This window comes from Microcebus murinus, chromosome 3 (genome assembly GCF_040939455.1).
Source record: "Microcebus murinus isolate Inina chromosome 3, M.murinus_Inina_mat1.0, whole genome shotgun sequence".
NCBI classification, from domain to species: Eukaryota; Metazoa; Chordata; class Mammalia; order Primates; family Cheirogaleidae; genus Microcebus; species Microcebus murinus.
The window spans coordinates 50597999-50611675 of record NC_134106.1 but is presented as its reverse complement, the minus strand read 5'-3'; the positions used below and the strand labels follow the sequence as shown (position 1 = coordinate 50611675).

The window sequence follows — 13677 nt, the reverse complement described above, 5'->3', positions numbered from 1 at the left end:
GGAAAACAGAAACCATAGTAGGTATTTCAACACAGGAAATTTGAAATAGGGAATTGATTTTATATGTATATGTTGGAGAGCTGAATAAGCAAAAAGGGAACAGTGAAGTAATCCAGTTAAGGAACCATTTACCACTCCTAGATCTTGAGGAACGTAGAGAAGTGGTTGGGGTTATCAGGACCTAGATGCCTATAGGAGGGATCCTGTTGAACTGAGGTTAGGCTTCTGAGAAAGGGGTTCTGCCCAACTGCTATGAGATTGTCAGAAATGACCTGATAAAGCTGGTTCTAGGAGTGCCAAAAAAAGCTAAAGGCTAAAACCAACTGCCTCTTCTGGGTAATATACTTCTAGAATAATGCTGACAGAAAAAGCAAGGAAATAGTCTCTCTAGTGTCCTAGGTTGGCTGACCTTAATAGGAAGCCAGCTGGCAAAGGAGGAATTTGTTTTGTGACATACTAACCCTCCCATCTTAGAACAAGCATATAATTGGGTGAATTTAGAGCGGAAAGAAAATGCAGTTGACCCTCGAATAACACAGGGACTAGAGGTGCTACCCTCCGCACATTTGAAAATCTATGTATAACTTTTGACTCCCCCAAAACTTAACTACTAATAGCCTACTGTTGACCGGAGGCCTTAGCGATAACATAAAAGTTGATTAACACATATTTTGTATGTTATATGTATTATATACTCTTTTATTATAATAAAGTAAGTTATAGAAAAGAAAATATTTAAAAAATCATAAGGAAGAGAAAATAAATTTACTGTTCATTAAGTGGAAGTAGATCATCATAAAAGTCGTTTTGGAATTTTAAGAGTTAACTGGAAAAAGTGATCTCTGTCAGTATTATAGATCATTTACATGTAACAAAATTAAAGACATGGGGAGTACAATGCATTCTGTATGTGTCTTGCAGTATTGTATATTGTGAACTTCTTCAGTAAGCTACATTGCTATAATGTTTATTATGTTTTTTTCCAGAATAAACTTTCCAAGTTATAGTATAAATGTTCTAATTGGTTGTGATTCTATCAACTCACTAAATAATTTTAATGTTTATTGACCTGTATGAGTGATTTCCTTTTGAGATTTTAATAATATACATATCTATAAGTATGTATATAAAACACGTATCGACATTTATGGAGTTTTAAAAGTAATTGGTTTGTTTTTAGAAATACATGTATCTACATGTATTAAAAGTAATTCAGAATATACAAATGAACCTTTCCCCTAGTCATAGATGACAGCTATTATTTTTGTGTTTGTTTTCAAAGCTTCTATGTACATGCCCGTGTTATGTTTTTATAGTTTAGAGAAGATCCATACTATATATTCTTTGCATGAGTTAATTTACCAAAATAATTACAGTTTAGCAAGTGCATTTGAGATATTTGGAAATAAAATTTTTTGTTGGATTAGTTCTGGAGAAAAAGTCATCTAATTTTTGATACACTATAGATCAGGCATCCTTAGACTATGGCCCACAGGCCATATGCGGGTGTTTTTGCCCATTTGTTTTTTCATTTCAAAATAAGATATGTGCAGTGTGCATAGGAATTTGTTTATAGTTTTTTTAAACTATAGTCCGGCCCTCCAACGGTCTGAGGGACAATAAACTGGCCCCCTGTTTAAAAAGTTTGAGGACCCCTGCTATAGATAGTAAGGAAGAACTCTAATTTATTTAAGAATTTACTGTCTGGCCGGGCGCGGTGGCTCACGCCTGTAATCCTAGCTCTTGGGAGGCCGAGGCGGGCGGATTGCTCGAGGTCAGGAGTTCGAAACCAGCCTGAGCAAGAGCGAGACCCCGTCTCTACTATAAAATAGAAAGAAATTAATTGGCCAACTAATATATATACAAAAAATTAGCCGGGCATGGTGGTGCATTCCTGTAGTCCCAGCTACTCGGGAGGCTGAGGCAGGAGGATTGCTTGAGCCAGGAGTTTGAGGTTGCTATGAGCTAGGCTGACGCCATGGCACTCACTCTAGCCTGGGCAACAAAGCGAGACTCTGTCTCAAAAAAAAAAAAAAAAAAAAAAAAGAATTTACTGTCATGCATTATTTCATTTGGTCTCCTTAATAGCATTTTAGAAAGTTGCTTTCAGATTCCAGCCTAAACATCAGCTTTTTTAGAAGCTTTCTGCATTCTCTCAGGGACAGGTTTCACTCCCTTCTCTTGCTTATCTGGCACATTGTGTATACTTGCATTACTGTGATGGCTGCCTGCTCCAAGGCAAGAACAATGCCTTAAGTATATACCCAAAATGGGTTCTAGCCTGCAGAAGGGATTCACTAATTCCTTATTAAATTAATGAATTATTTTTGTCCCATTCTATGGATAAAGAACTAGGACTTATAAATTAAGTATTTATTAGGATCATGCAGCTTGAAAGTAAATCTTGAACCACAGGATTTAGAATTTAGAATCCATGCTCTTTACCCATGGTATATTATATTGGTTTTTTTATATTTATTTCAGGATGGTCGAGAAATCTGCTACTGCTTGATTTTTTAAAAATATACTTATTACTTAAAACATAAAAAAATGTTTAGTTCTTCACCTACCCCCCAAAAAAAACTAGATATGTGTAATGTATAATATTTTTTTCACCTAGTTCAGTGACTTGCAAGAATCTACAGATGAAATGCAAAGAATGCTTTTGCCTCTATTTCTAAATATTTTTACTTCTCTAAATTTTTAATATATTTTTTTAAGTTGCTGATCTTAAGTGTGGTTACTAAATTCTGGCTTTCTAATGTTTGGTGTTTTATAGTATTTTCAAATAATTCTTAGGACATTGTTTATCTTGTCATAGATAAAAATCAAAATAATTGGAATCTTGAGTTAAAAGTAGTTTTTGTTTTGGTATATTTAAAGGTTTTTTAAAAAATGTTTTTGTTTTGAAGGTATTTCTTGTTCTTGTCCAAGGAACCAGTTTGATTCAACGACTTATGTCTGTTGCTTATACGTATGATAATCTGGCTCCTAGGTATGCGTTTTTTAATATATTTTATATATGTATGTATATATAGTAAGAATAGTGTTTCTCAACTTCATTTTGAAAAATTTTAACCTTAGCAAAAAAATTATTAGGATATTATAATAATCTTTCATACCTTTCATCCAGGTTTACATATGTTATTAACTTTTTGCTAAAATTTATTGGGTCTTTATGAGCATGTGCTTTCTCTGTGTTTACGTGTTTTCCTGAATTTTGTGAGACTAAGTTGCAGACATCATGACTTTTTATCCATAGATACTTTGATATGTATCTCCTAAGATGGGGGATATTTTCTTAATAACTAGAGTAAAATTTTCAAATTTGCAAAATTTAACATTGACATATCATATATAGTTCATATTCAAATTGTCCCATTGATATTCTTTATAACAATATTTTTCCTGGCCCAGGATCATGTGTTGCATTTAGTTGTAATATTTCTTCTATTTCCTTTAATCAGAGATACTTTCTTGCCTTTTTCTCCTGATATTGACATTTTTAAGTAGTATTGGCCATTTTTTTTTTTTATAGAACACTTTTCAGTTGGGTTTTCCTGTTTGTTCCTCATGATTAGATTCAAATTATACATTTCTAGCAAGAATACTCTATAAGAAATATTGTATCCTTCCTAGTATATTCTGGTGATGTCAGTTTGTCCCATTATTGGTGATGTTCATTTTGATTAGGTTAATCTGGTTTCCTCTAGGGTTCTCTCATATAAAATTTTTGATTTTTCCTTTGTTAATTAATAAGCAGCCTGTGGGAAGATATTTTGCAACTGTGTAAATTTTCTGCCCTTCATAAAACTTTCATTCATTGATTTTAGCTTTCAGTGATGATTTCATTGATTACATTTAAATATTAATATGTTTGCAACTGATTTTTTAACTCTTACTATTCCTTTTAATTTTATTTATTGACATTCTATTGTGAGAGTTTTCTTTTCCTCCTTTTTATTTAATGTTAATTTGGATTCATGGATTTTTTTTTTCATTTAATATGTTTACTTTGCTCAAATTGTATCAGAATTGGCTGATAGAAACCTCTTCAAGCTTGTTTGTATGTTCTTTGGCATAGCCCATTATTTAGAGTGAGATGAGGTGGAGAGGATCCTTTTTTATTTTAATGTCACTACCACATCTTCTTAGCTCATATTGTAGCTTCCCTGCCTTAGTCCTGAAATCAGTTAATTTCTCTAAGTTCCTTTAAGTTCCTTATGGTGGGGAACCTCCAAAGGATGGGAGCTTGGTGTATCCATTGTTATTGGCATGTCATTGCTTCTGGGCTGTCAGTGATCAGAGCTAGAGATATGTGTGTAATTGCTGATTAATGCATGGAGACTTTGTATGCCTTACATAAGTCACATGTATTATGGTAGACTATGTGAAATTAATTTCTAAATATTCCATAGGTGTTTATATTGAGCCTAACTTTGCCATTGTACTCAAATGATTTATAAAGCTAATGTAAAAACCTTTAAAAGAGGTTAATTAGTTCTATTCTTACAGAACTCATTACAGTCTTTGCAATATTAGCTTGCCCTTCTCAATCCCTAGTGCTTTCTCTGCTCCTTTTTCTGTGCCATAAGCTTCCCATAGGCCCTCACCTTCAGTTCATACAGTGCTAGGAGGTCAGTATAAGGCAGCTAGAGGGAAATTTTTGCTTTTGTGTTGTGAAAAATCTTCTAATGCTACAAATGTAAAAGGTAGGGCAGTGGGTTGCTCCTAGTAAAGTAAATATATTGTACCAAAACAATAAAAACTAAAAGTGAAGTGTGATCAAATACTTGATCGTTAAGTTTTAATCTTATTAACTTTTTATTAGTAAAATTGATAAGTTACTTCTAGAGGTTTTAAAAGATGTTTTGTTAATTTTCATAAAGTTGAGGAGGCCAGATTGCTTTATTTGTGAGGGAAATTGTACCTATTTATTGGTTTTGTTACAAAGAAAAAATTTAATATTTAGTTTTCCTTAAATTTGGATAGTGTATTTCTATTAATGTTATTAAAAGTATCATGATGGCTGGGCTCGGTGGCTCATGCCTGTAATCCTAGCACTCTGGGAGGCCGAGGCAGGCGGATTGCTCGAGGTCAGGAGTTTGAAACCAGCCTGAGCAAGAGCGAGACCCCATCTCTACTATAAATAGAAAGAAATTAATTGGCCAACTAATATATATAGAAAAAATTAGCCAGGCATGGTGGCGCATGCCTGTAGTCCCAGCTACTCGGGAGGCTGAGGCAGCAGGATTGCTTGAGCCCTAGGAGTTTGAGGTTGCTGTGAGCTAGGCTGACGCCACGGCACTCACTCTAGCCTGGGCAACAAAGCAAGACTCTGTCTCAAAAAAAAAAGGTATCATGATAAAAAATAGTAGTAAAATAATAACTATTCAGTTTTCTGTACTTTCTAATAATTTGCTTTTAACCATTCCTGATAGAAATTGACATTATAAATACAGAAGGAAGGGCATTTAAGTCAATTTATGATTGAGTCTTAAGCTTAGACTCTAAATCATTATAACCTATTTCTTAGTGATACACATCTCTTTAGTAACTGAATCATAAGCCCTTTTGAGGGTTTACACATTTCAATCCATGTTGTATTCACTCAGATTTTGTTATTAAATCAAAAGTCATTTGGTTTTTGCTACAGTAAGATTTTACCAGTGATTCTTTTTGGGATGGGAGGGCTTGGTTTTATTTTGAAATATACAAGACATTTTTCATTGCTTATAGTCATCCTGCTGTGCAGTCAGTAGATCTCAAAATGTATTCCTTCTGTCTACCTGAAACATTGTACCCTTTAACCAACAACTGTCCATTCCCTCCTCCTCCTCAGCCTCTGGTAACCATAATTCTACTCTATTTCATTGCATTTGACTTGCCAGTGATTCTTCAAGTAAATAATAAAGTCTATGGAACAAATAAATATGAAATATGTAACTCTCTTAAAATTTAATCTTTTATAAGAGGGAAGTTATAAACTTTAAAGGATATGTGATAATAAATTGAATTATTTTAATCTATTTCTCAATTTAGTGGTGGTGGTGTGTTTTTACTTTACAGAGTTTTGAAAGCTCAGTCCGATCACAGGTCTAGACATGAAGGTAAGGGTTCTACAAAGTTAACTTTTAATAAAGAAAGATTTGAATAATAGATATATTGATATATTTTATCTTTAATAATGATCATTGTGTTTTCTTTTTAGCCTAAACCTTTTATAGTCATAATATTTTCTGATTTTTCTTTAGTTTCACATTATTCAATGTGGCTTTTGGTGAGTTGGGCTCATTGCTGTTCTTTAGTGAAATCTAGCCTTGCTGATAGTGATCATTTACAAGATTGGCTGAAGAAATTGACCCTCCTTATTCCTGAGGTAAGATAAAGATTGGAGATAAGTAGTGTTACTTTTTATGTTTTCATATTGTTAGCACTGATAATTTTTTAAAAAGCGAATAAAAACAAATGTGTGTGATTCTGTAAATATATGACATTATTTAATCTTTTATGGTCTAGAGTGTTTTGAACTATGTACAGTTAAGAACTGTAAATGTTGCTATGACATTCTGTTGACTTAAAAATAAAAAAAAATAAAAAAAAAAAAGAAAGAACTGTAAATGTTGTATATTCTGCAGCACTGCTACTTAGATTTTTCCCTGAAATGTTTGTTTTATAGAGTAATTGTTTGTTTTGGATTTTTTTAAATTTTTTGTTCTTTTGCAGGGAATGGAAAGTTGCTTGAGAATTTATTTTGATAGTTTATGTTTTAGAAATGTTCTGTTCCTTTTCTATTTAAATAGAAGTAGAGGCAAGGGAGACTAAAAATAAACAAGATATATTTTGCTTCCCATTTTGACACTGAGGCCAGTATCATTTTTATTAGCCATATCTTGATATTGCCCATGTTATATTTTTAACCGAAGAGTAGAAACACACACTTAGTATTTAGCCACAGAGTTACTTATTTTTTAAATTAGCATTATCTAATACTAAGCTTTGGATTGAATGCCATATGTGTTCTTGTTCTAGCTCTGTCCCAGGTAACCATTTTGACATTTGGGCAATTCCTCTACCATCTATAAATGTTCTGATTTAAGTACTTTATAAGTTACTTATAGTTCTGAAAATACCTTATCCTGTTACTGATAATGTAAATAACTTAAACAATTATGAATATCCTCCCTCAGTTCTTTTTTATATTTATCTGTTGGTCTGCTTATTTGGTTTTGTTTGCTTTTATGGACATACATATGAAAATACGTATGTCTAAAATACTACCGTGTTTTCCCGAAAATAAGACCTACCCATAAAATAAGCCCTAGCAGGATTTCTAAGCATTTGCGCAACATAAGCCCTATCCCGAAAATAAGACCTAGTGATGGGAGTGGCTAGGCAGCATATGGGCATGGCTAGGCGGTGTATCTGCACAACCCATGCATTTTGTCACATAGCGGTAAAGAAGACGAGCAGCCCTTCTCATCTGCCCTATCATGACAGCTACTATCCCAGAGGTGACTGGAAATGTGTGGGCAGCCCCACCAACAAGGTTGGCTCCACCTGTCAGGTCCCAGCCATCCTGTGCGGGCTGCAACCTGGGGCTTTGTGGGGAAAATAACACATCACCTGAAAATAAGCCTAAGGGTGTCTTCTTGAGGAAAAATAAATATAAGACCTACCCATAAAATAAGCCCTAGCAGGATTTCTAAGCATTTGTGCAATATAAGCCCTACCCCGAAAATAAGATCTAGTGATGGGTGTGGCTGTGCAGTGTATCTGCACAACCCATGCATTTTGTCGCAGCCCTTCTCATCTGCCTCATGAGAGCTCTATTGCTTGACATGAGAGATTGGGGCCAATGGTTCTAAAGGAAATAAAGTTGCAAGAAATTCAGGATAGAATTTGGGGTTTGGAGAGTTATGATGATGTCCTAGAAGAAGACATCTTAACTATATTTGAATAAATGTACATTGTTGTACCGTACTTAAAAAAAATAACACATCCTCTGAAAATAAGCCCTAAGATGCCTTCTTGAGGAAATATAAATATAAGACCCTGTCTTATTTTTGGGGAAACACGGTATTACTGTATATTTTGGAGTACTTTTTTGACCATGTTATTTACATGCTTGTGTATGTGATCAGAACATTGTATTTAAAATATTAAGTTACCTAATGTTATTTCTGCCAACATATTAACATTAGCTTTTTAATACTAACTCAAACTGACTATGGAACTTGCTTTTTCATTTAGACTGCAGTTCGTCATGAATCTTGCAATGGTCTCTACAAATTATCTCTATCAGGGCTAGATGGAGGAGACTCAATCAATCGTTCTTTTCTGCTATTGGCTGCCTCAACATTGTTGAAATTCCTTCCTGATGCTCAAGCACTCAAACCTATCAGGGTAAGATTTTACTGTATTTAGAGACAATTTCTATTTCTGTGATTTCCTTTGCCTCAAGTTTACCATTGTACTATATCCTTGCAGTAATTTTGAGTACTTGGATACTGTCTATAATTTTTACCAAGAAGGGAGTAGTTATGCAGTTTTTAAAGTGACAGCATTGTGACACATTGTATCCTTGTTACAACAAGGAAGAAGAATCTGTTTTGATTTCAGTCCTGTGGGCTCTCTCATGGACATTTTGTTTTGGAAATAGCATTTTTTTCTTGCTAGATTCTGGGCCTTGTATTAAGTTGAATGATGGAAACATCGTAAATGTAGCTCCCTTCTCCATTTAGTCACACAGGTTTTTTTTTATTCTTATGCTATTCTGAATTTTTAGTTTTCTTTCCTCCCTAAGTGTAGGTACTAGCCTTGTAAAAAAAAGGCTTCTACTACATAATAAATTCAGAGCCCATTAATAAAAAAAATTTTACTAATCCCAGAAATTTGATACATTGTAGGATTTACATTATTTTCCTCCTTATTTATATCTTTTCAAAGTATAGTTTGTGACTGTTTTCCTAATAGTTCTCATATTAGTCATTTATGTTCTCAGTTATTCTGATTGTACAGAAACTAGGAGTATATCCTCCACTTTTTTGTTAGATTTTGAATACTGTTTAGTTTCTGTAGAGATTTACATCATAAATATAAATTATTTCCTAAAGTGTATAGTTTCTTAAGTATATTATAATTTTAAGTTATTTTTTAAATGTTTTTTACAATGTATGAAATTTTTTTAATAGATAGATGATTATGAGGAAGAACCAATGTTAAAACCCGGATGTAAAGAATATTTTTGGTTGTTGTGCAAATTAGTTGACAACATACATATAAAGGATGCTAGTCAGGTATGTTCAGAAAATTATATATTGATAATATTTGAATTATACACATATATTTCATTACTTTATTGGTGTTTGTTATTAAGGGCATGCTTATTAATCTGTAACTTGTTGGTGCCACCATAATTTTTCTACTTTATCTGTACTTTGTCCTTTTTCAAATTTCTGTCTTGTTTTTACTTGGACCATAGTTGAAATGTCTTCATCTGGTGCCTATAAGTAGTTTCTTGTCTATTCTGAATAATAGTGGAAGTAAAATCTTACATGGAAAGTGAAATTTAGATTTTAAATTTAAATATATACCTCTCTAGTTCTGAATATGTAAAATAAAGTTGCAGTTCAAATAGAAGTCATGTTAAGCTAAAGAAACATAGTTGGTTTTTGCCAATCTACTAATTTTTTTAACTAGACTGAAAGGACATTTCCATCCAAACACAGAAAGTAAATTTCAAAGAAAAACTTGCCACATGAAGACTTGTTTTTTTCACTTCATACAATTTTTTTTTGAGACAGTCTCACTTTGTCACCAGGCTAGAGTGCAGTGGCATCATCATAGCTCACTGCAACCTCAAACTCCTGGGCTCAAGGAGTCTTCCTGCCTCAGCCTCATGAGTAGCTGAGACTACAGGCAGGCATGTGCCACAATGCCCAGCTAATTTGTCTATTTGTAGTAGAGATGGAGTTTTTCTCTTTCTTACACTAGTCTTGAACTCCTGATCTCAAGCAATCCTCATGCCTCAGCCTCTCAGAGTGCTAGGATATTACAGACATGAGCCCACTGTGCCTGGTCTCAGATAAATTGTTAAAACGCATCTAAGTTGTTAGAAGAAAGGTCAGGCATGGTGGTTCATGCCTATAATTCTAGCACTTTTGGGAGGCCAACGTGGAAGGATCCCTTGAGGCCAGGAGTTTGAGACCAGCCTGGCCAACATAGCAAGACACTGTACAAAAATTTAGAAATTAGCTGGACATGGTGGCACATACCTGTAGTGCCAGCTACTCAGGAGGCTGAGGCAGGAGGATCGCATGAGCTCAGGAATTTGAGGTTACAGTGAGCTATCATGACACCACTGAACTCTAGCCTAGGCAACAGAGCAAGAGTTTGTTTCAATAAAAAGAAGAAATGAGAAACATATGAAGAAACATATCCATTTAAATATTTAGGAAACATTTTTTCTTAGGAAACATTTTTTCTTAGTTTTTTTTTTCATGTATCTAAATGAAAAGTACAATATACACATTTTACATTAAAACATCCTGTAGTATTTGTAATTCCTATTTTTTAGTTTATATCTAAAGTCTTTAAATCTTCTACTTTTCATTTGAGAATTATAAAAATTAATAATGAGCAAGCTTTGATTTACTTAATTATTATTGATTAAAGTATTAATACAGATAAGCATTTTTTTAAACTTGGGTTTGCCCATTTAAGCTGAAGTAGGAATCTAATCTTTATTGCTTGCCAAAGTAATTTTCCTTCTTAAAGATCTGCATTTCTTTGAGAGTACTCTTAAATTTAGTTCTATTTTGTGAAATCTGTTTTAATATTGTTGCTCAATTATAATGAGAATTAAAGCTTTTTGAAATTACAGAGTTTAGTTTATTATTAAAGCCTAGCTTAAAAATGGTATAAAAAACAAACCTTGCTAGGTGAATTGTATGTGAATTACATCTCAATAAAGTTGTCAAAAAAATAAAACAACACTAGTGTCTTCTTAATAGATCGTGACTATCACAGTTTATTACCAACATTCCATTGATACTTTTTTCGTAGGATAATTAATGGTGAGTTTAAGCCTATAATTTTATTAATTGATATCATGTATAAGTAAAGTGTTGGTGTATTAAGTTTATAATTGAATTAATTTGGGAGAACCTATAAGGAAATGATTTTTTTGTTTTAATAATTTGTGTACTACTAAACATAAATCTATATTTGAATTTGTATTTTCCTTTTGCATGAAGACCACACTTCTTGACTTAGATGCTTTGACAAGACATTTGGCTGACTGTATTCGAAGGTAAAATTTGATGTGAAATTGACATTTGTATTGTTGAAGACAGATAAAAGACATAATTATGTGAACTGTCTTGTGTTTGTTTTTTTTCCTTTTTTTTTGTAGTAGGGAGATCCTTGATCATCAAGATGGTAATATAGAGGATGATGGGCTTACAGGACTCCTAAGGCTTGCAACAAGTGTTATTAAACACAAACCACCCTTTAAATTTTCAAGGGAAGGACAGGTAGGTATTAAGATGTCTATATGAAATATGAGTGAACATTTTTTTGTTGTATGTGGATATGTTAAATTTTTTAAACATACAAATGTAAAGCTTGCTAGAACTTAATTACGGGCAGGAAAAGTGAACTTTAAATAAATTGAACTCTGAGAAATATAAAAGTTTTAGAATGCAAAACCAAGTTTAAATTTCTGTGACTGTATATAAAAAGGTAACTTCTACTTTAATGTTATACTTTCTGTAGAATTGTATATTTTGAATTGATATCTTAAATCATGAATTAATATCCTAACAAAATGGAATTAATAAATAGTCATCATAGAGTACTTACTGGTTTCATATTTTAAAGACCTACAGAACATAAATTTATTGGTTTTGGGGGTGTTTTGTTTTGTTTTGAGACAGAGTCTCACTTTGTTGCCCTTTCTAGAGTGAGTGCCATGGCATTAACCTAGCTCACAGCAAACTTCTGGGCTCAAGCAATTCTACTGCCTCAGCCTCCCGAGTAGCTGGGACTACAGGCATGTGCCACCATGCCTGGCTAATTTTTTCTATATATATTAGTTGGCCAATTAATTTATTTCTATTTATAGTAGACATGGGGTCTTGCTCTTGCTCAGGCTGATTTCGAACTTCTGACCTCGAGCAATCTGCCCACCTCGGCCTCCCAGAGTGCTAGGATTACAGGTTTGAGCCACCCTGCCTGGCCTAAATTTACTGTTGAATATTTGAAGTACCTAATGAAGTACCAAGAAACGTCTAATTACTCTTTTGATTAAGTTATTCACCTTGCCATTGACACAGTTGTCATTGCCTCTATTGAAGGAGTTAGTTATGGCAAGTTGGTATCTTGAAATTACTATGTTAGGAAACAGTAACCAAAAGGATGGAGGAGCATCCACATGGGCATAGACAAAAGGATTCTTAAAATAAACTTAAGATGACAGTCTTATCTGTTTGGAATCTGCGCTACTTCTTCTAATCTATAAAACTCATTTTTATGCTGTTTTTACTAGGTTTTTTTTCCATTACGCTCATTAGGAATGATTTGATTACTTATAAACTTGCTGGTTGAAGTCTTATATGTCAACCCAAATATAAGTTTTATCCACAGATATAAACATATTAACTAGTTTTTCTAATAACATCATTATAAAGCAAAAAATGATAAAGAAAAAAATTTTAGAAAGTACAACAAAAGAGAAAGTTCCCATGTAGTTTGATTTCCCATCATGGTTTGGTGATTGCCTTCCAGGACATTCTGTGGCTATATTAAGAACATTTGTATAAAATTTACATTTTACAAAGTTTATGTTATGTAAATACTATTCAATAATCTGTTTTCTTCACTAAAAAAATGAGTACATCAAAAATAGAACATTATTTTATATTGAATATATAAAAGGGAATAATTTAAATCTTTATTGACATCTAGTTATTGTAGAAAAACTAACTGTTCAGGGAACATCTTTGCATGCCTGTCTCATTATTTACTCATGAAGTTTTAAAAGTAAAATAGATTTATTTTATTTGAGATAGGATCTCGCTCTGTCACCCAGGTTAGAGTGCAGTTGCGTGATCACAGCTCACTGCAGGTGCTAATTCCTGGGCTCAAGGGATCCCACTGCCTCAGCCTCCCAACTAACTAGGACTATAGGTGGGCACTACCATATCTGGCTGATTTTTTTAATTTTTTTGTGGAGATGTGGTCTTACTATGTGGCTTAGGGTGGTCTTGAACTTTTGGCCTCAAGTGATCCTCTCTCGTCAGCTTCTTGAAATGCAGGGATTACAGCTGTAACCCAGCACGCCCAGCCAGAATATATTGATTTTAATTAATGGTTTATATCATTTTATAAAAGGCAACATCAGTTTACATTTATTGCCATATGAGAATGCCAGTTTCTCAAACATCTGTACATTCCTACATGACTCTTAAATCATTGCCAATCTCACTATTGCTATAGTTTTATTTTTTTGGTTATTAGTGAGTGTCTTTCCATTTATTGTCTGGTTGTATTTGTGATTTTCAGTTTATAAATTGTATTCTTTTCTCACTTTACTTGTAAAAGTTATTTTGAAAATACCAACTCTTTCTGTCATGTGTGCTAGAAATGTTTTTTTCCAAAAATCTTAACTCTTCT

At 33.2% G+C, this 13677-nt stretch overlaps 1 protein-coding gene across 3 annotated transcripts in view; it reads left to right on the top strand.

Moving 5' to 3' along the window:
• The window catches only part of USP34 (ubiquitin specific peptidase 34), a 225921-nt gene that overhangs the window by 142785 nt on the left and 69459 nt on the right, over positions 1-13677 (top strand). For all 3 annotated transcript variants that reach the window (XM_012764850.3, XM_076000817.1, XM_076000816.1), the window contains 7 exons: positions 2913-2995; positions 6070-6110; positions 6255-6379; positions 8254-8406; positions 9195-9299; positions 11259-11314; positions 11417-11537. In XM_012764850.3, coding sequence (XP_012620304.1) covers positions 2913-2995; positions 6070-6110; positions 6255-6379; positions 8254-8406; positions 9195-9299; positions 11259-11314; positions 11417-11537 — 684 coding nt within the window. The remainder of the gene's footprint in view (positions 1-2912; positions 2996-6069; positions 6111-6254; positions 6380-8253; positions 8407-9194; positions 9300-11258; positions 11315-11416; positions 11538-13677) is intronic.